This window comes from Panthera onca, chromosome D4 (assembly GCF_046562875.1).
Source record: "Panthera onca isolate mPanOnc1 chromosome D4, mPanOnc1 haplotype 2, whole genome shotgun sequence".
Taxonomy (NCBI): domain Eukaryota; kingdom Metazoa; phylum Chordata; class Mammalia; order Carnivora; family Felidae; genus Panthera; species Panthera onca.
Window position 1 is genome coordinate 80,499,151 of NC_138351.1, and position 22,277 is coordinate 80,521,427.

At 39.5% G+C, this 22,277-nt stretch overlaps 1 protein-coding gene across 1 annotated transcript in view; it reads right to left on the reverse strand.

Annotated features, from left to right (window-relative positions):
* The window catches only part of MEGF9 (multiple EGF like domains 9), a 90,399-nt gene that overhangs the window by 43,985 nt on the left and 24,137 nt on the right, over positions 1-22,277 (reverse strand). The window contains exon 2 of the mRNA XM_060608850.3: positions 2-203. Coding sequence (XP_060464833.2) covers positions 2-203 — 202 coding nt within the window. The remainder of the gene's footprint in view (position 1; positions 204-22,277) is intronic.

Here is a 22,277-nt window from a genome sequence, read left to right on the forward strand (position 1 = left end):
CCTGCTGCAGAGTATGCTGAGGGCTCCGTGTGGACTACAGTCACACGGCAGGCAGAGCCCAGACGTGTGATTCAGGTAAAAGCCCTCCCTGCAGATGTCGCAGTGAAGCCCTTGATAATGTGGCTGGCACTCACACTGCCCTGTGGTCTGGCTGCAGCGATTCACATCCAGACTTCCCACCACAGAGCAGTTACATACATATTCTGTAAGGACAGAAGGAAAGAGACATTATTAACTAAGATGTAACGCTTTCTTAATAAAATGAACTCTAGTTTATTTTTCCGGATAAATGTTCACGACAGTTGTGTTAGGGTGGATAAAATCGATTCTAGTTCAAATTCACTTTCTATCCCGTTTAGTCTGTTTAAAATGGGAAATAAGTAAAGTAGGTAAAACTATACATCATTCCTAATTATAAAGCTAACATTCTCAGTGTCCTTGCCGGTACTCTTCATCTTCTAGCCCTTTACCTTTTACCTTTTTACCTTTTACAGTGTGTGTATTGGATTGGGGGTGGTTCCTGTATACCACTAAGTTTTTCTGGACTGGAAACCTCCAAAGGCAGGGCCTATGCTTACCTCCATGGCACAGACAGCACATGCTGGAAATGACAACATGTTGAATAATAAATAGCCCCATTGTATAGCCGCAAAAGCCTAAGGCTCAAATGGTTAACTGTGGTAACTTACACAGGTCAGACAAAATCGTGCTACAGCTGGAATCATAAACTAATGTGTTCTTTCGAGGAAGGAATTAATAGAGAATTGAAACTTTAAGGTAAGGAAGAGGACGAACAATAAATCCTAGACAAGGAAGTTTACGCAGTCGTCCTGATCAGTGGGCTAAAACCAATCACAGTTTAAATCTCTTTCCTAAGTTACAAGATTTGGAAAATAAACTTTCCTTTAGCTACATTTCAAAGAGTTCTTTGGATGAAAATATTTAGAGGTCCTTGGCTTTAGCCTTTAAATGTAGATATAGTTAAAGGTCAGCTCAAATTTGGTTTTTGCTATTGTTTACACTCATTTAATCAAGAAAGTATTTTCAACATGGCTTGACACAGTATCAACACAGGACTTTGTAAGCATGTCAAAAACAAGTAAAGTCAACTGCAGATAAAATAAAACCTTGTACACAGTTTAGGAATAGCCCCAACTCCAAAACAGCTTTATAAATCTAGGTTTAACGGCCCCCCCACAAAATCTATGGTACAAATTACACTTCTGAGTAGGTAAGGCACTGTATGAAATGGCATTATATGGACATAAAATTAGCTTGGAAAAAATATTTAATGTCATTTGCAACATTTTTTTTTTAATTTTTTTTTTAACCTTTATTTATTTTTGAGACAGAGAGAGACAGAGCATGGACGGGGAAGGGGCAGAGAGAGAGGGAGACACAGAATCCGAAGCAGGCTCCAGGCTCTGAGCCATCAGCCCAGAGCCCGATGCGGGGCTTGAACTCACGGACCGCGAGATCGTGACCTGAGCCAAAGTCGGCTGCTTAACCGACTGAGCCACCCAGGCGCCCCACAACAATTTTTTTTAAATGTTTATTTTTTTGAGAGAGAGTATGCACACAAGCAGGGGAGAGGCAGAGGGAGAGGGAGAGAGAGAATCCCAAGCAGGCTGTTGGCACAGTGACCAATGCGGGCTCACAAACTGAGGTCACAACCTGAGCCAATTTTTGATGGTTTTTTTTTTTTTTTTTTTTCAACGTTTTTTGTTTTTTGTTTTTTTTTTTTTTTTTTTCGGACAGAGAGAGACAGAGCATGAACGGGGGAGGGTCAGAGAGAGAGGGAGACACAGAATCGGAAACAGGCTCCAGGCTCCGAGCCATCAGCCCAGAGCCTGACGCGGGGCTCGAACTCACGGACCGCGAGATCGTGACCTGGCTGAAGTCGGACGCTTAACCGACTGCGCCACCCAGGCGCCCCTGATGGTTTTTTTTTTTTTTTTTTTTTTTTTTTAATTTTTTTTTTTATTTAACGTTTTATTATTTTATTTTTGAGACAGAGAGAGAGACAGAGCATGAATGGGGGAGAGGCAGAGAGAGAGGGAGACACAGAATCGGGAGCAGGCTCCAGGCTCTGAGCCATCAGCCCAGAGCCCGACGCGGGGCTCGAACTCACAGACCGTGAGATCGTGACCTGAGTTGAAGTCGGATGCCCAACCGACTGAGCCACCCAGGCGCCCCCTGATGGTTTTTTTTTAAAGGTTTATTCAGTTTTGAGAAAGAGAGAGAGACAGAGTGTGAGCGGGGGAGGGGCAGAGAGAGAGAGAGGGAGACACAGAATCCAAAGCAGGCTCCAGGTCCCACACTGTCAGCACAGAGCCTGACATGGGGCTCAAACTCACAAACCGTGAGATCATGATCTGAGCTGAAGTCAGACACTTAACCAACTGAGCAACCCAGGCGCCCCTGATGGTTTTTAAAAAGTTACTGAATAATTGCAAATCCAGGGTCTTAAAAAGAATGTTATAAAGGAGTTTGCTCCTCTAGTCTCGAAGAGGAAATTAAAATTCTCCTTTTTTTTTTTTAAGAGAGAAAGAGAAAGCGCATGTGGGGAGGGGGGTGCAGAGAGAGGGGGACAGAGAGAATCTTAAGTAGGCTCTACACTTAGCGGAGCCCAATACAGGGCTTAATCCCACAACCTGAGATTGTGACCTGAGCTGAAATCAAGTGTCAGATGCTTAACCAACAAGGCCATCCAGGAGTCTCGGAAATTAAAATTCTTAATGTCATCACAAGCAGCTTATCCACACGAGTCAAAGCAAAGGATTCCACAGAGAAACTCCCACTTGGCCACATCCATACCAACTCTATACCTCCCACACTTCTTCAGTTCCTAACTTTTGGGGTCACCCAACCTCCCTGCTCTTTCCATCTCTTCTAATTTGTAAATAGGTCAAATGAATCAATATACATATATTGGTAAGTGATTTACCTTACGCATAATTCAAGGGTAGTAAATTAGTTACAAATCCCAGAGAGGAATTCAAGATTTCTTTAGCCCCAAACTTAGGAAAGGTATCAGCTTCCCATCTCAGTCAACTTTCTTATTTTTACTAGGCTACACTAGAATGACAATTCTTTGCCAGACTTACTTGTTTTCACATTATTTCTAGTTTCTGGTGTGTGTGTGTGTGTGTGTGTGTGTGTGTGTGTGTGTGTGATTTTTGTAAATAAGGAAGCCATGTCTAGTGGTCTGAAAACCTGCCAATGACAACTTCATGGTAAGACCTTCACTCCACCAAAAATGACCAGAACGCTTAAAATAACATTTTTCTTCCAAATGTGGCACAATTTCAATATACATCTAATTCCTCCTGCTGGACCAGTTTCATCACAAGTAAAACTAACCAAATTGTGCTGGCGTGGGCAGACCTAGCTCAAGAAAAATGAACAGGTTAAGTAAAAACTCTAAGACTGAGAGTTTTATTCTACTATTTCCTTGCTAATGTACTTCCATCTGAAACCCAAATCAGTGTTCCCATTCAGTGGGGTAAGGTGAGTCGTATATTTTTATAGGAACGTAATAAATCTAAAACCTTTGAGGAAAAAACTGGTTGTTTGTTTGTTTTTCATTAAAGTTGTAATGGATAAACTTCAGTACTAACCGAGTTCACTGGGTAGTTAATACTTATATGGAACCAAGTCAATGTCTTCAATATCCTCTGAACATATTCTTCTTAGTTTCATCTTTGGACCTTTGTTCATTCTGTCCCCGTTGAAATGCTCTCTCCTCTCCACATACTCAAACCTCTCCCCTCTTTCAAGAATCAGCTGAAACTTACTCCTCCATAAACTCTAATTCTATTACCCCAGTGTGAATCTGTAACAACAGCTACTACCTATAGTATGCCAGTAATTTGAAGAGGCAGTAAAGTGTAGCAGTTATGAGCACAGACGTAGAGGCAGACAGCTACAGGCTTCCATTTACAGCTCTCTCACTTACTAACCTTATGACCTTAGACAAGTTAACTAACCCCTTATGCCTCCCTTTTCTTATCTGTAAACAGGGCATAATATAGTGCCTATAACACTTAGTCCCAACACCTAAGCTGGAGGTAGTTTGGAGGGCTGCAGTAAGTAATACAATAGCGAGAAGAAAGAGACAGCAGATAAAGTAACCTAGGGAGAATTCAGATGTCAGATTCCTAGGCCACAGCTCTGTTTGTTATACCCTGTGGACAAGAAAGCCTAGAATCGGGTTTATTTCTATGGCGGTTTTTGACAATGTTTAAGAAATAGAATTAGTGTCCTGACATTCAGAACTCCAAGTTGTGGGTTATCTAGGAAGAAAATAAGATGGCATCCTATGTATTCTGGGCTTCATTACCAATACGGGTGCCTACAAATACAGTGACGAAAACAGAAGTGTTGAGGCTATGGTTTCAAAGAGGAAGAAAAAGAGCATTTACTGGTTCTACGCCTCTTGTATTAATCACCCTAACAGTAGCAGCATACAAGGCAAATATCTCAGCGAGAGAGACTGCATTCATGCCAGGAACGGGGTTGACTTATGAAGACAAAATGCACTGTCATGTTAACTTTCCTCCCCAAAGTAACCAAAGTAAAGGAAGTGAAGAGAAGCATACCGAGTGCCAGGAAGCGTGTACATCTTTCCTGTCTGGAGCTCAGAATCTGAGGCCTTATCCCAGGGATGGACCTCAGATGAAAGGACCCAAGTTAAATGAATAGCATGAGCAATAGCAATAAAGGCAAAGCTCTATGAATATCCAATAAACTGCATCAGGATAACCTGTTAGCCTGTAAGTAGAGGAAAATCTCAGACCCTTCACAGTTCCTGGCATTTATGTGGAACCAGACAGGAGTTAATGCAGAAATAATGCAATTTAGTAGAAGGCAGGCAGTATAAAAAAGAAGAAAGGAATGTCAATTGAGAGAAGCAGTGGGAAGGACTTACAGCCAAAAACAAGAGATGAAGTGGTGACTTTTTAATGAGGTAGCATCTTGGACAGCAGAGCAGCACAAAGGAGCCGGTGACGTGACTGATGTTAAGTCACCAGTATGAATGGTAATGGCAACGAAACAGTATGAAGATGACACAAAAGCTAATCACAGACAAGTCTGGACGAAATGCCAAAATCTCATTTGGTTGCCTAAGAGTAAACATGAAGTAAATTCTCCATCATTTGAGCTGTGGGTTTCCTTTCAATGCCCTGTGGTTCTCGGGAAAGCTCTATAGAGAAATAATTAGGAAAAAAGTAACATAAATGTTAGCAGAGAGATGGCAATCTTTGGCAATATCTTTTTCTTTTTCTTTGGCTTCTGAAGAGCAATGAAATACTTTGAAGAACAATGATCTGAACCCTAAAGAAGAATAAGGAGCTAAAATCTGGTCCACACTACTTGGAACTATAAATAAAGGCCAAAGGAAGAGACAGTAAGTAGCTTGGCATTTTTCTCTGAGAACTTGAACTCACAGGATGATTTTTTAGTAAAAGTATCCAAAGTAATCATTGCATTTAAATCAAACACTGCCCTTTTTCAAACATTCCTTACCAAGGGCCAAGAGATGGACATTTTCAGCAATGGAAAATAAATATAGAGTAGCTTTGTTTAGAAGTCCCATAAACTCTCCCATCCCCTCTGTGCAAACACCTGTCCTGGTAAGAGATCATCTCCCTAAACCTACTAAAGATCTTTTCTTCTTTTTTTTTTTTAATATGAAACTTAGTGTCAAACTGGTTTCCATACAACACTCAGTGCTCCTCCCAACAGGTGCCCTCCTCAGTGCCTATCACCCACCCTCCCCACCCTCCCCCCCAACAAACCCTCAGTTTGTTCTCAGTTTTTAAGAGTCCTAAAGATCTTTTCTTATACACCTCATAGGCTTCTTTCTGCATCCAGCTTTTAAACACCTCATGTCGCTGCTCAGTAAAAAGCCCCTCATATCTTCTAGAGAATTTTAATTGTGTTTTGGTATCTGCAACTCCTTTGATGGTAGATTTTAGAAAAAATATTAATTGTGATACTATGTCGCAATTAGTGTGTCCTCTCTCTGTCTCTTTTTGAAGTCCTTTCTGAGTGTCGTAATTAACTACGATGTCTGGAGACTCAAGCAATTTGGTACAATAGTGTGTTAGCCTTTTTCAGATAAAAAAGAACTATAAAAGCAGTAAATGAAAGATTTGGGTAAGAAAATGAAAAAACTGTGTCCCCAGTCAATTCATGATGTAAATGTCATAGAATAAATAAATGTTAATTGATAACAGCACTGCTGCTGAACTAAACTGATTACAAAACAAGTATTGCATTTATGCATAGACACTGGAAAATACTTGTAAATATAACTAACACAGTACTCACAGGAATCTGGTTCAGGAATATAGCCTGAAATTCTATCTATAGCCTCTTGCAAAATTGTGGGAAGACCTTTGCAAAACTCAGTTCCTGGAACCTTTTCATTCTTTCAACAATTATTTCACTCTTGCTTTCAATACCTTAGATATTGAAAGAATTAAAAAATTATCTATTAAGAATATGAAAAACTGCTCTAGGCTATTCCAAAACTTTCCATTCTTCCCCATAGTCCAAAGACATATAAAATGTACTATAATATTTATTTGCTGCATTTTCTGTTCACAGTTAAAGTAGCAAAAGCTAGAAGACATGTATTTAAAATGTATCAAGGCTCAGTGCTTAATCTTAGTACCAAAATTTAAAACATTAATAGAACTGAATATCATGAGTAAATTTTATTGGATGTATATTTTAAAATAAACAAAAACTTCTTTTAAAAGCAATGAGGTTTTACTAGACTACATTGTTAAATTTTTTTTTAATTTTTTTTTAACGTTTATTTATTTTTGAGACAGGGAGAGACAGCATGAACGGGGGAGGGTCAGAGAGAGAGGGAGACACAGAATCAGAAACAGGCTCCAGGCTCTGAGCTGTCAGCACAGAGCCTGATGCGGGGCTCGAACTCACAGACCGCGAGATCATGACCTGAGCCGAAGTCGGATGCTTAACCGACTGAGCCACCCAGGCGCCCCTACATTGTTAAGTTTTGCAAGAAGAAACTGTGCCACAAGTAACTGATTTAGCTGGACTGTGGCACTAACATCACACGAGACCCAACTGATACTTCAAGTCTTTTTCAAAGTTAATGTTACAATTAAGATAGCAAGAATTGACTAATGCTTCAGTTGATTACTGCACAAAATGCTATGGAACATTTTAGGATTTAAAACATTATAAGGGGTGCCTGGGTGGCTCAGGTGGCTAAAGCATCCGACTCTTGATCTCGACTCAGGTGCTGATCTCACAGTTCGTGAGGTCGAGCCCCATGACCAGCTCTGTGCTGACAGCACGGAGCCTGCTTGGGATTCTCCGTCTCCCCCTCTCTCTCTGCCCCTCCCCTGCTAGAGCACGTGTTTTCTCTCTCTCTCTTTCTCTCAAAATAAATAAATAAACTTTAAAATCATATTTAACTAAAAGAAGTAGAATCTTTTTTTTTCCCTTTGGCTCCAACTTAAGTCTTTGGTTATAATTGCTCCTGTGTACAATGAAGCAGAAGAAGGAAAAAATAAAATACAAAGATATATAGGATTCTCATCCCTTTTTCATATATAATTATTTCTTTTCCTTTGAGACTCATCGTTAAAAACCTACTCTATTTAAACAAACACCAGGGAAATACATGCAAGTGTAACAGCTTTGAATCTACCCAGTCTATCCAACATAAAACTTCACTCTTTTCCACAAACCTAGGATAGTATCTACAAAAATAACATCTCTCCTGATTTTCAAATTGAAAAAAAAAATGGAAAAGTAATTGTCAGAATCAAGCAGGAAGACCTAATTCAAACCTCTGCTCATACATCAAAAGAATACAAAATGACAATAATATTGTCTGGACTACAGGCCTGACTTCCTAAGGGTCTGGTGTATTTCTTTCAAAATGTACTTTTTATTCGGCTCATATTCCATCTTTGTAGGTTTAGAGTAAAGGAATCTTGGAAAGGCCTCATTCTAGAGAAGAGGAATTATCAACACAGAATTTTTATTTTTATAAAAGGTCTTACCCTAGCATAACACTGATACTCAAATTACATTTCACATTTATGTTATGCCAGGGTAGGGTCACAAATCTTTGCAAAACTGGGAAATTCAATATTAAAGTTGATGAGTTTCTTGCATTAAACCAGACTTCGCACAAACGTGGAAAGTTTTAAAGCCACTACTTTTAAAGAAAAGCTTTAAGCTTTACCTTTTAAAATAAAAATATACCCATTAAAATTCCCAGTCACAATTCACTGTCACAAAACATTTCTTCTACTTTATGGAAGACACATGAAAAAACATTGGGGGATGCGCCTGGGTGGCTCAGTAGGTTGGGCGTCTGACTTCGGCTCAGGTCGTGATTTCACGGTTTACGGGTTCAAACCCCACATCGGGCTCTGTGCTGACAGCTCAGAGCCTGGAGCCTGCTTCCGATTCTATGTCTTCCTCTCTCTGCCCCTCCCCTGCTCCTGCTCGCACTCGCTCTCTCTCTCTCTCTCTCTCTCTCTCTCTCTCACACACACACACACACACAAATAAATAAACATTAAAAAATATTTTTTAAAAAATTGGGTAACAACGACAGAGGTTTTGTAGAAAATTTTCTGTCTCACACTTAAGGACCATGTCGTTAGTGCTTTTCCCTGGCTCACTGCCAGTTTTCCACAATTCAAAGACAATTCATCTAATTAATGAGACAAAATGACAAGTTCTGGGAAAGGATGTAACGACCAGCTTTTACTACTAATTATAACCAAGCTGATATGACCAAGCTGATATGCAAGTTGAGCATGCATTGCATGTACATCCAATATGACACTAAAAACTTCACATGCTCACATCCTTTATCATCCCACAATCCTGTGTGGTAGGTGCCCTGAAGGAGGAGTGTGAGTCTTTACAGAAATGAATCACACAACTAACCAGTGCTGGAAAACAGATTGTAACCCAAACTGAATAACTCCAAAATTCAAGTCTTTTCGCTACAAGAAACTATTGACTATATAAACAAGTAAAAAGGAGCATCTGGCTGGCTCAGTCAGTTAAGCATCCGACTCAATTTTGGCTCAAGTCTTGATCTCACAGTTGGTGAGATTGAGCCCCACATTGGGCTCTGTGCTGTCAGCTTGGGATTCTCTCTCTCCCTCTCTCTCTCTGCCCCTCCCCTGCACTCTATCTCTCTCTCAAAATAAACTTTTAAAAATAATAATAAAAAAAATAAAAACAAGAAAAAAAAAAAACACTTAGAAAGACCCAGGGTATCTTAAGACCAGAATTTGCTGCTAATTAGCCAGCTCTGTGAATTTCAGTAAGTCTGGAGTTTCAGTGCCTCAATTTATAAGATGTAGATAATTCTTGCCATCTGCCTATATGAAATACTTAGGGATAAAGCTAACATAATACATGCATGATATTTATGCTAAAAACTATAAGACACTAAAGGAAAAAAAAAAAAAGGCAAAAAGACCTAAATAAATAGACAGACATAGCATAACAATTAGATCTATAGATTCAGTGAACCCCAGTCAAAATCCCAGCAGGATTTTTTGGTAGGTATTCACGAGCTCACTCTAAAATAAATATTAAAAAGCAAAGAAACAAATAGCCAAAGAATAAAGTTGGAAGACTTTCAGTAACTGATTTCAAGACTTACTTTAAAGCTATAGTAATCAAGACAATGGGTTATTGGTGAAAGAACAGACACAAAGGTCAGTGGAACAATTAGCTCAGTAATAAGCCTCATAAATATCCTCAACCAATTTTTGACAAAGTGCAAAAGAAACTCAATGGGGAAAGGATAATTTTTTCAATAAATGGTGTTGGAACAGAAGTGCGTCCATAAACAAAAAACTGAACTTTGATCTAAACTCACACCTTGTTCAAAAATTGACTCAAAACAGATCGCAGCCCCAAAAGTAAAATGTAAAACTATAAGACCTCTAGAAGAAAACAGCACAAAATGTGATTGATTTTGAGCAGGCAAAGAACTTTTAGAATCAACACCAAAAGCAAGATCCATAAGAGGAAAATTTATAAATTGCACTTCATTAAAATTTAAAACTTTTGCTTTTTATAAAACTACTAAGAGAATGAAAACACGGCCACCAACTGGGAGAATATTTGCAAACCACATTTCCGTCAAAGGACTTGTATCAAGATATATAGGGGCACCTGGCTGGCTTAGTCAGTACGGCATACAAGTCCTGATCTCAGAGTTGTAGGTTCGAGTCCCATGTTGGACATAGAGATTACTTAAAAACAACATCTTTAGGGGCACCTGGGTGGCTCAGTTGGTTGAGTGTCTGACTCTTGGTTTCGGTTCAGGTCATGATCTCGTGGTTCATCAGTTCGAGCCCCACACCAGGCTCTGCACTGACAGTGCAAGGCCTACTTGGGATTCTCTCTCCCTCTCTCTCTGCCACTCCCCTACTCATGCTGTCTCTGTCTCTCTTAAATAAATAAACTTAAAAAAATAAAATAGGGGCACCTGAGTGGCTCAGTTCGTTAAAGGTCCACTTCAGCTCAGGTCATGATCTCACAGTTCATGAGTTTGAGCCCCATGTTGGGCTCTGTGCTGACTCAGAGCCTGGAGCCTGCTTCAGATTCTGTGTCTCCCTCTCTCTCTGCCCTTCCCCTGCTCACGTTCTCATTCTCTCTCTCCCTCTCTCTCTCCCTGTCTCTCTCTCTCAAAAATAAATATTGAAAATAATAATGTAGTAAAATATTTAAATAAAAAAAGAATATACAAAGAACTCTCAAAATTTAACAGTAAGAAAATGACCCAATTTAAAAATTGTCTGAAAAGACACTTCAACAAAGAAGTTGTATGTATCACGAATAAGAAATTGAAAAGATGCTCCACATCTCTTATTGGGAAAGTGCAAGTTGAAACCATAATGACATGCTACTACACACTGAATAGAAGGGCTAAATTTCTATTTAAATTTCTATACAAAAACTGGCAGTGCCCTGTGCTGCGAGTGGTGCTGAGCCACTAGAACTCTTATGTGTTACTAATAGGAATGCTTAGAAAACAATCTGGCAGTTTCTTATAAACTTAAGTTTATACTTACCATATGAGCCGGCAGTTCTACTCCTAGATATTTATCCAAGAGGAATGAAAACTTATGTTCCCAGGTAAGTGTAAGTGAATGTTTACAGCAGGTTTCTTCATAATAACTAAAAACTGAAATTAACCTAAATGTATGGAGTTTCCTCAAAAAGTTAAAAATAGAACTACCCTATGATCCAGCAATCACACTACTAGGTATTTACCCAAAGGATACAAAAATACTAATTTGAAGGGATACAGGCACCCCAATGTTTATAGCAGCATTATCAACAACAGCCTAAGTATTCACTGACTGATAAATGGATAAAGAAGATGTGGGGTGTGGGTGTGTGTGTGTGTGTGTGTGTGTGTGTGTGTGATGTTATATTACTCAGTCATAAAAAAGAATGAAATCTTGCCATTTGCAATGCCATGGATAGAAGCAAATTAAGTCAGTCAGAGAAAGACAAACGCTTTCACTCATGTGCAATTTAAGAAACAAAACAAATAATCATAGGAGGAGAAAAGAGAGAGGGGTAAACCAAGAAACAAACTCTTAACTACAGAGAACAAACTGATGTTTACCAGAGGGGAGGTGGACGGGGGGATGGGTTAAATGAGTGACAGGTATGAAGGAGGGCACTTGTGATGAGCACTGGATGTTGCATGTAAGTGTTGAATCACTAAATTCTACACCTGAAACTAAGAAAGAATGAAAGAACAAAAGAAAGAAAGTAAAGAACCTAAATAGTGAATGGTTAAATAAACTGTGGTCCTTTTTATGTGATAGACTAATACATTTTTGACATCAGAATCTGATTCTGATCTATTAACTTGATCTGTCTATTCTCGTATGAGTACAGTAAAAAAAAATAAAAGTTTTAACAACTGCAGCTTTATAACGTGTTTTACTCCTTTGTCCTCCTTTACCTTTTCTTTCAGTTGATAGCCATTCACATTTCTGTTTGAACTCTACTGTCACATTTCCTCCAAAAAAGATCCTATTGTGGTTTTCCCATTAATTCCATTTATTCTAAAAGTTACCATATCAAAAATTCCTTACAATATTCAATTTTTCTGTCAGCACAGGTAAGCCTCTCCACTTATTCAGTCTTCCTCTATATCTCTCAGCCAAATTTCATAATTTAAAATATGTGTATATGAGTTTCATACATATCTTGGTGAGATTATCCTAAACTTTTTATCACGAAGGGTAGTGGCAGCAGTAGTGGTTAGTGTGATTTTTTTTCCCCCCACTATCTCTTCTAATTATTATTAACTAGAAATATTTATTAAGTTCATTTTCTGGAGATGTCCACATAGTCATTTTAATGAACTCATGATTTCTAATGGTTTTTCCCTTGGTTCTTTTGAGTAAGACTTCTCTTTTTAAGTTAAATGGAGTGAGGTCTCCCACTGAAGGTCACATCTTACCTGGCTATCGGTAGATATAATTCTGAGTTTCCTCAACCACAACAGTTTGTTGTTAAAACAGAGCAAAGCATTTCACACAAGGCTTATCTTAATCGCCAGGTCAGCCTTATTATTAATCATAATAAAAGTAATTACTACTTACTATTACCTACAACGTCTCAGCCTTTGTCAGTCACACATTTTCCTTAAATGAGCACTCAGCTTCACAACAACCTTGCAAGAACAGGGATGAATCGGGAATAGGGAATATGAAGAGGGAGACTAGAACTTAAAGAAACCAAAGAGCTGCCCAAAACCACAGAGTTACTGTAAGCGGTGAGACAGCACTCAAACCCAGGTTCCTTTTACTCCAGTGCTCTTCCTCATTCGACTTCACCACCGAGCTGTCTTCCTTTTAAAAAGGGAAGGAGAGAAGGGGAAAAAGAACAAAAATACAAATTCCACCTAGGACTGTTAAATGCCACTGGGCTTAGTGTGGCTTTTTTCCCCAGTCTGTTTTCTTTGTAAGCAGGTGACATCAAGTCAAATGATTACCAAACAGTAGGGTGGGGGAAACAGCTGCTGGAGACACAAAAATAATTCTCAGCAGGAGACTTAGAACACCTTGCCTTTGCTTTTGGTCACTGAGTCTTAATTTATTGTTCAGAGCCAAAAACACACGCATGATTTAATATTCAGGACCTCTTTATTTTATTTAAATGCATTCTCATAGCTAAAATAAAATGGCTAGGGATACCTGGGTGGCTCAGTTGGTTAAGCACCCAACTCCTGATGTGGGCTCAGGACATGATCTCACGGTTTGTGGGATCGAGCCCCAGGTTAGGCTCTGAGCTGACATCACTGAGCATGCTTGGATTCTCTCTCTCCCTCTCTCTCTGCCCCTCTCCCTCCAAAATAAATAAATATTTTTTAAAATAATAATTTTTAAATAAAATAATACTGCTAATTAGTATTTCCATTATCTCTCTAAATTCTGGATGCAGACGGTACTGAACTACAAAACAGCTACCTGAACACAGGCACAAAAATTTCTTTTCGTGCCACCATTTTCCTATTTGTTTGCATTTCTCAAGGCTTTTTTTTTTTTAACGTTTATTTATTTTTGAGACAGAGAGAGACAGAGCATGAACGGGGGAGGGTCAGAGAGACAGAGGGAGACACAGAATCTGAAACAGGCTCCAGGCTCTGAGCTGCCAGCACAGAGCCCCACGCAGGGCTCGAACTCACGGACCGTGAGATCATGACCTGAGCCGAAGTCAGACGCTTAACCGACTGAGCCACCCAGGCGCCCCTTCAAGGCTTTTTAAAAAAAACTAATTTGGGGCACGCCTGGGTGGCTGAGTCAGTTAAGCGTCCAACTCTTGGTTTCAGCTCAGGTCATGATTTCACAGTTCCTGGGATGGAGCCCCACGTTGGGCTCCGTGCCGACTGCACAGAGCCTGCTTGAGATTCTCTCTCCCTCTCTCTCTTTCCCTCTCCCATTCACTCTCTCTCTCTCAAAATAAATAAATAAATATTAAAAAAATAATTTTGCTATTTAGTAAAAGTTATTACTTACCTTTTTGAAGGACATTTTATTCTTTCTGGCTATTATCAAATTTAGAATGTATTGAAAGACATGACCAAATACAGCCTACATGGCTTGAAAGAATAATGATCAAACTTTGAATTTATATGAACTTTTTTATTTACAAAACGTTCACAATATCCTTCAGTTTGAGGGGAGGTGAAGAGGAGGGGGGAACAAATACAGCAAATGAATTTGAGCAATGTAAAATATGGCTCCAGGCTAGAGCAGAAAGAGAGCAGTCTATGTGTTCAAATACTGAAACCATTGTTTATGATCTTAAATCTCATGCCCTTAGGGAGCCTGGGTGGCTCAGTCAGTTAAGAGTCTGACTCTTGATATCTGCCCAGGTCAGGATCTCAAGATTCCTGAGTTTGAGCCCCACATCCAGTTCTGTGCTAACAGCAGGGAGCCTGCTTGGGATTCTCTCTCTCCTGCTCTCTCTACTCCTCCCGAGCTCAAGCTCACACTCGTGCTCTCTCTCTCAAAATAAATAAATAAACTTAAAAAAAAATTTTAATCTATGCCCTCTCTGTAAATATTTTTAAACATTTAATGTTTTTATTGTATTTTACTTTCTAAAGATATTTTTTGAGGGGGGAGGGGCAGAGGGAGAGGGAGAGAGAGGATCTTAAGCAGACTCGCCACCCAGCACAGAGCCTGATGCATGGCTCAGCCTCATGAAGCATAAGATCATGACCTGAGCAAAAATCAAGAGCCAGATGCTTAAGCAACTAAGCCACCCAGGCTCCCCTATAAAGATTTTTTATAAAATTGGGATAATGATACCTAATTTATGAGGATTTTCTAAGAATTACAGGAGACAAGGAAAAGAAAACACCCAGGACAGGGCTTTCTCTTTCCCTACATTTTAATTATAAGCCATTTTTTAGCAAAGTACCATCCTTCGATGGTCCTACAGATTGCATAATAGCGACCATCAGATATCTCTGAATGCACTCAAATTACCCTAAACAATGTCCTTAATGCCTTAATTTTGTAGCAATAGAACAGAAAGGCTAAGAAAAAGAGGAGAGCTTCATTTTCAAGTGTTGCCGATTGCTTATGAGGTTGATATTAGATTTGCCTTAGTGTGTCTATTTACAGAGCACAGGTGAGCAACTTAAAGGCTAGAACTATTTGCTCACTGTAATACCTGGAAAATTAGTTTGGAGAAAAGGAGCGTAAAGAGAGCAAGAGAAAAGGTCAACTTGAACATACTATCCTAAGGCACCCAGTGACTTAACCCAGGAATGGTTCCTAATTTTCTTTTTCTTTTAAGTTTGTTTATTTTGAGAACAAGAGAGTGGGAGCATGGGTGTACGTGTGCACGCAAGATCAGGGGAGAGGCAGAGAGTGGGGTAGAGACAGAATCCCGAGCAGGCTCCATGCTGTCAGCGCAGAGCCCGACATGAGGTTTGAACTCACAAACTGGGAGATCATGACCTGGGCCAAAATCATGACCTGGGCCAAAACCAACTAAGCCACTCAGGCACCCCATTGTTTCTAATTTTCTTTTTCTTTTTTTTTTTTTTTAATTTTTTAACATTTATTTTTTTTTTAATTTTTTTTTAACGTTTATTTATTTTTGAGACAGAGAGAGACACAGCATGAACGGGGGAGGGACAGAGAGAGAGGGAGACACAGAATCGGAAGCAAACTCCAGGCTCTGAGCCATCAGCCCAGAGCCCGACGCGGGGCTCGAACTCGCGGACCGCGAGATCGTGACCTGAGCCGAAGTCGGATGCTCAACCGACTGAGCCACCCAGGTGCCCCAACATTTATTTATTTTTGAGACAGAGAGAGACAGAGCATGAATGGGGGAGGGTCAGAGAGAGAGGGAGACACAGAATCCGAAGAAGGCTCCAGGCCATGAGCTGTCAGCACAGAGCCCGACGCGGGGCTTGAACCCACGGACCGCGAGATCATGACCTGAGCCGAAGTCGGACGCTCAACCGACTGAGCCACCCAGGCGCCCCTCTAATTTTCAATAAAAGAAGGTTGGTCCCATATATTATAGCTTAACATTCATCCCAGCCAATATATAAGCATATTATTAAATGGATGGCTTATAGATTATTAGGAATAAATATGTATTTGATTACAAAATTATGCCATACCATCTTAGGAAAATACATGAGGTACATAGGGATGTGTAAGTAGAGGGAAAATCTACTTACTATGGTTGCAACAAAGGCTGACGGGGAGGAATAGGAGGAGAAAATACATACTAGAAAGGTATACTTGAGGACTTTATCCTATGTGGAACAATTCTCCAAACCAGTACCACCTGCTTTCAGAATCACCTGGGGAGCATAGTGAAACACTAATTTCTGGGTCCCATCCTACACCCACTGAAATCTCTGGTGGGGGTCTCAGGAATATGCATTTTTAACAAGCTTTGAAAGTGATTCTGATGTACTTAAAAAGTTTGCTATAAGCAAAAGGGAAACATGGAAAATTCTTGAGCAGAGTACTGATGTGGCCAGAGACAGGCTTCAGAAGTAAAAGCGACAAAAACACAAATAACAACAACAACAGGAATGATCTCTACTACTTATTGTTTACTTTTTTATCTACTTATTACATGCCAGGCACTGTTTTATATACTTTACACACCTGAACATTTAAAACTTTCAAGGCACCTGTCTCTAAGGTAGGTCAGGTGATACAGGGGACAAAATAAGGAAATGGAGGAACAGAGAACGGAAGGAATTTCCCCAAAGTCAGATGTCCATAGATGTCCGGCTGAGATTAGCTTACCTTTAGTAGCAATGAGAAGGGAGGACCAGAGGGGAGGAGACCAGAGGTGACAGATTTACAGATAAACAACTGTAGCGGTCTAACAGGAGAATCTAAATTTGGGCAAGGTCACTGGTAAAGATTGCTTCTGCGAACATACAGAGACCTGTCCGTATATCATACAGAGAAATTAAATCTGTTTACTTTTTAAATAAATAAATAAATACGGCGAGGCATAAAATCTACCTGTCTGCAGTGCTAAAAGTTTAACAGAGTTGGGAGTTAAGAGCCAAGTGAAATAGCTGAGCCTTGAGTTACTGCAAAGGACACTTAAAAGAAGTGCTTTTTTCTTTTGGAACTGGAAGTGGGCTATCTTACTTTGTGTGCCCTCTCTAATCCTCTTACTCCTCAAAACATGTTGACAAATTCTTCCCACTCTCCTGCCACTCTTCACTATTATCAAACACTTATACAGCATAAACATTGTTCTACACTGCAAGCTGGGAAGTTCTTTGCTTTATCATCATGACTAAGCATTCGGGTAACACTTCAAATTCAAAAATAAGGGCAGGAGAGAGGAGAAACCCCTTTTCCAACTCCACTGCTCAGTCCTGCTCTTGTACAAGCTGTTAGAATCTAATCACACCCCTCTTTACACACACACACACACACACACACACACACACACACACTCTCTCTCTCATAGGATGCTCAAGTAGAAATGGTCAGAAGTCACACTAAAATAGATTAGGAGGCCTCTTTTTTTTTTTTTTTTTTTTTTTTAATGAGAATCTGGGAACACCAACATGTTAATTTTGCAAACAAAACAAAACACAACTCTCAAACTTTCCCTAATTGCCAAGACACTAATGGAAGTTAAGAATCTCAGAAGTTCTCAGGTACCAGTGGTTAATAATAAATCAAAAAAGAAATAATTTGGGTCCCTCCTCCACTCCTAAAGTAATAGTCTTGGAGAAGCAAAAGATATTAGCTAAAATATCTCAGGAAAATAGAGGCTAAGTGAAATTTACCTCCACTGTAGTGGAATTTACCTCTTCTTCCTCCTTCACATCTGATTTCAAGTGTCCCATTCACTACCTTCTGTACCTTTAAAAGCCATCACCACACTGCTGACAGGATTGTAAATCGGTGCAATCACTGTGGGAAACAGCATAGTTTCCTGTAGAAATGAAGCTACTAGACCATCCAGCAACCCCACTTCTGGATATATATCCAAAAGGACTGAAAGCAGGGCCTTGAAGAGACATTTACACACCCTTGTTTAAAGCATTATTGGTAATAGTCAAGATGCGGAAGCAACCCTAAGGCCCATTGATGGATGAATGGATTTAAAAAAATGTGGGATATGCATACAATGGAATATTATTAAGCCTTAAAAAAAGCAAGGGCATCCTGTCAAGAGCTACAACATGGATGAACCTCCAAGTCATTATGTTAAATGAAATCAGCCGGTCACAAAAAGACAACTACTACATGATTCCATTTATATGAGGCGTCTAAAGTAGTCAAAACCAGAAAAAAACAGAAAGTAGAATGGTGCCTACCAGGGATTAGGAAGTAGAAAGGAGAGAAGAGGGAGTTCTTTTTAATCGATAGAGTTTCAAATTTGCAAAAGGAAAAAGTTCTGGAGATCTGTTTCACAACAATGTAAATATACTCTACACTACAGAAATGTACACTTAAAGATGGTTACAATGGTAAATTTTATGTGTTCTTTAATCATAATCTAAAAAATAGGTGGGGTAGAAGCTAAAAGAGCTGGGACTTAGGAATCTGATTGTCTGGTCTACTCTCTTCGTACAGGTAACTGGGGCTAAGAGAAGTAAACTTAATTTCCCGTATAAACTCTGAAATCAGACAGACCAGACTACAAACACTGGTTCTACCACTTAGCTGTGAGCAAGTACAAACGTTGGGATTATATGAAACAATGTAGCACAGGGCCTGACACGCAGTTCTTCCCTTTCAGCAATTGGGGATAGATAGTTCATTCTAAAGTCAGAGCCCCATCTGGGTTGACAATGATAAATGGAGTGACTGTTTGAAAAGAGATAGGTGAATTTTTATAAAATATTTTTTATTAAAAAATATATATGTAATTTATATCAATTCCTAAGAAATGTTGAAATTAAGCTATCTACTGAAGTCAATTTGCTTTATTTTTTAATGTTTTCCTTCCCCCAAATCAATCTAAATTTAAGGAGAGGGTGATTACAGATTAAAGCTAAAAGAGGCTACTCCTGGAACAACCAAATCTCTCATACACTCCTGATGGAAATATAAACTTATATAAGGTCTTCACAGAGCAATGTGACAATACCCAGAAAGATGACGATGTGCTACAACCTAGCAGAGCCTGGCAACTCAGTGTGTGTCCGTGAATCTGCATCACCTGGGAACTTGTGAGAAACACAGATTCTCAGGCCCACCTCAGACTGAGTCAGAACTTACATTTTAACAAGATACTCAGGTGATTCCTACTCACATTGAGGAGCCTTGCCCTAGGGAAATCCTCCCACGTGGGAAGAAAGAGACATGTGCAAGGTTGTCCATTGTAACATTATTTGAAGTAGGAAAGAAATACATTATTTGAAGTAACTACCAATAAGAAAATGAATATATTGCAGTATATTTATATAGTGGAAAACTATACAGCAACTCAGATGATCTAGAGTTATGTGAACCAACAAAGATAAATCTCAAAAAAACGCTGAGTGAAAAAAGCATAAGATGCCATTATGCGGGGCGCCTGCGTGGCTCAGTCGGTTGAGCATCAGACTTCGGCTCAGGTCATGATCTCACAGTTCGTGAGTTCGAGCCCTGCGTTGGGCTCTGTGCTGACAGCTCATGGCCTGGAGCCTTCTTCGGATTCTGTGTCTCCCTCTCTCTCTGCTCCTCCCCTGCTCACACTCTGTCTCTCTCTCAAAAATAAATAAAGATTTAAAAAAATTTTTAAAAGATGCCATTATGCAAAATTTAAAACACTGAAACAACACGATATTTGTGTGTGTGTGTGTGTGTGTGTGTGTGTGTGTGTGTGTGCTGTGTATAAATGTTCTTAAATGCATAGGACCTCATTCAGAATATGGTTATGTCTGAGTAAGGAAGGAAGAAAATGGGATAAAGGAGGAACACTTGAGGCTTTAATCATGTCTAGTATTGTATTTCAAAATGAAAAAAAAATCCAAGGTGAGTATGGGAAAAAACTCAAATATTATAAAGCTGAGAGGTAGGTATTCAGGGGATGTTCACTATATTACTTTCTATACTTTTCTGGAAGCTTAATATATTTCATAATTTTTTATGAGACATGTTTTCTTCCCCTTAATTAACATTTCTCATTAATAAATATTATCTTACTCAACCTTGTAGTATAATTATATATCTATTTGTCCTATCTAGGTTCTAGAAGAACAGGTTTTACACCTGACTTATCCCTTAATGCATCCTCACCCTTCCCCAACACACACGCATGTGCACTCACACACACACACACACACACACACACACACACACACACACGGCTCTTGGGTTTCAGAATCCAGGTTAGGAGATGTAGAGGTCAGATGTAAGTGGGGTGATGGTTACCTAAGGCAATAAAATCAATAAATAGAATCTTTGTCTGGGGTAGCCAAAATTATGGTCTCAAAACAGGACTAAATGTAAAGTCCAAGAAATGAAACAGAGAAAACAAGTAGCATAGTACTGTAAGCAAGGCTGCATCAGGTGCATTGAAAGGGTAAAAAGGAAAAGAAATGTACATCCAAGGGCATGAATTTATTCATTCACTCAGCAAATATATATTGGCTTACTATGTGCCAGACAGGGTATTAGGTGCTGGGGATACAGCAGCAGATAAAATAGACCAAAATTCATGCCCTCATCAACCTTATATCTTAGCAGTGGGGAGACATACAAACAAGTTAAACATCTAGTATGTCAAAAAGTAATTAAATTGGGTGGCTCAGGGTGACTGGGTGGCTCAGTCAGTTAAGGGTCCACTTCAGCTCAGGTCATGATCTCGTGGGTTCGAGCCCCGCATCGGGCTCTGTGCTGACAGCTCGGAGCCTGCTTTGGATTCTGTGTCTCCCTCTCTCTCTCTGCCCCTCCCCAACTCCTGCTCTCTCTCCCTCTCTCTCTCTCTCCCTCTCTCTCTCTCAAAATTAAATAAACATTTTAAAAAAATGTTTAGAAGGTAGTTAAATGGTAAAGCAAAAATGCGATGTGGGGAAGGGAAACATGGCAGAGGTTGGGGAGAGGAGGAAGAACTGGAGGTATGTGTGTTGGGGAAATGCAATTTTAGGTAGAATGGACAAAGGAAGCATATGATAAATATATGCACTGGTTTTCCTTTCACATGTTCTTTACACATGCTTCTGGGAAAAGTTAGGAGGTTTAAAAGGGTCAAAGTAATGTTCTGTAAGTAACTGAATGAAAAAATGAATGAATGAATGAATGAATGAATGAACTAAGGACTAAGAGATGGTAAGAAACATAAAGAACATGAAAACAGAGAACCCTAATTCTTCCCTGAGGTTGCTGGAGAGAAGATTCTTGGCAGGGCACAGGATGATTAATTCAATCATTCAACAAATTAGTATTGTACCAGAAATGAGGAATAGAATTTCTAGATGCCAGAGATACAACAAAGTAGAAGAAAGCTATGGTCCCTGACCTCATACAGCTTACAGACTTACAGCAGAGAGAAAAACAAAGGAGCAATATAGTCTGATAAGCACTGAACTGGAAATATGCACACAATGTTATGGGAAAACATGGTATATATGTTTGCACAGCGAAAAACACCTAATTAAGACTTTCCAGAGGAAGAAATCTAGACAGAGCATACTACCACAGAGACCTGAGAAAAATTCACTGTGGCATGGGTATAGAATAAGAGGCAGGAGTGGTGACAGGTGACAGGTGACAGGCTTTCACAAGGGCACGTGGGTAGCCATGGATGAATTTTACACAAGATGGAATGACATAATTAGACCTACATTTTAGAAACGTAACTTGGGCTGCAGTGTAAAGAATGGATTAGAAAAGAATAAAGGCAAACAGACCTTTTAGTAGCTGCTAAAATAATCCAGTTAGTTGATAAAGATAGCCAGAAAAACAAATGCCAAGAGCATGTGCATGTTGTTATGACCACAGGAAATTTATCATTACCTGGGCCCAAAGGTATGCTCATGTCCTAAAAACCTAGTTTTCTCCTGCAGCAAAAACAAATCATACTTGCCAATGAATTATCAGTGTCTCTTACCCAGAAGGGAAGTCACAGAAAATCAAAGACCCTATTAAAACAGGCCCAGAAAAATGTTATCAGGGTTGTACTTTATAACCACCTAAAATCATTATGTTCTTCCCTAAGACAGCACCTTCATTGCCCATTATGTCAATATCTGATAACAATTTTCATTCTTTCCC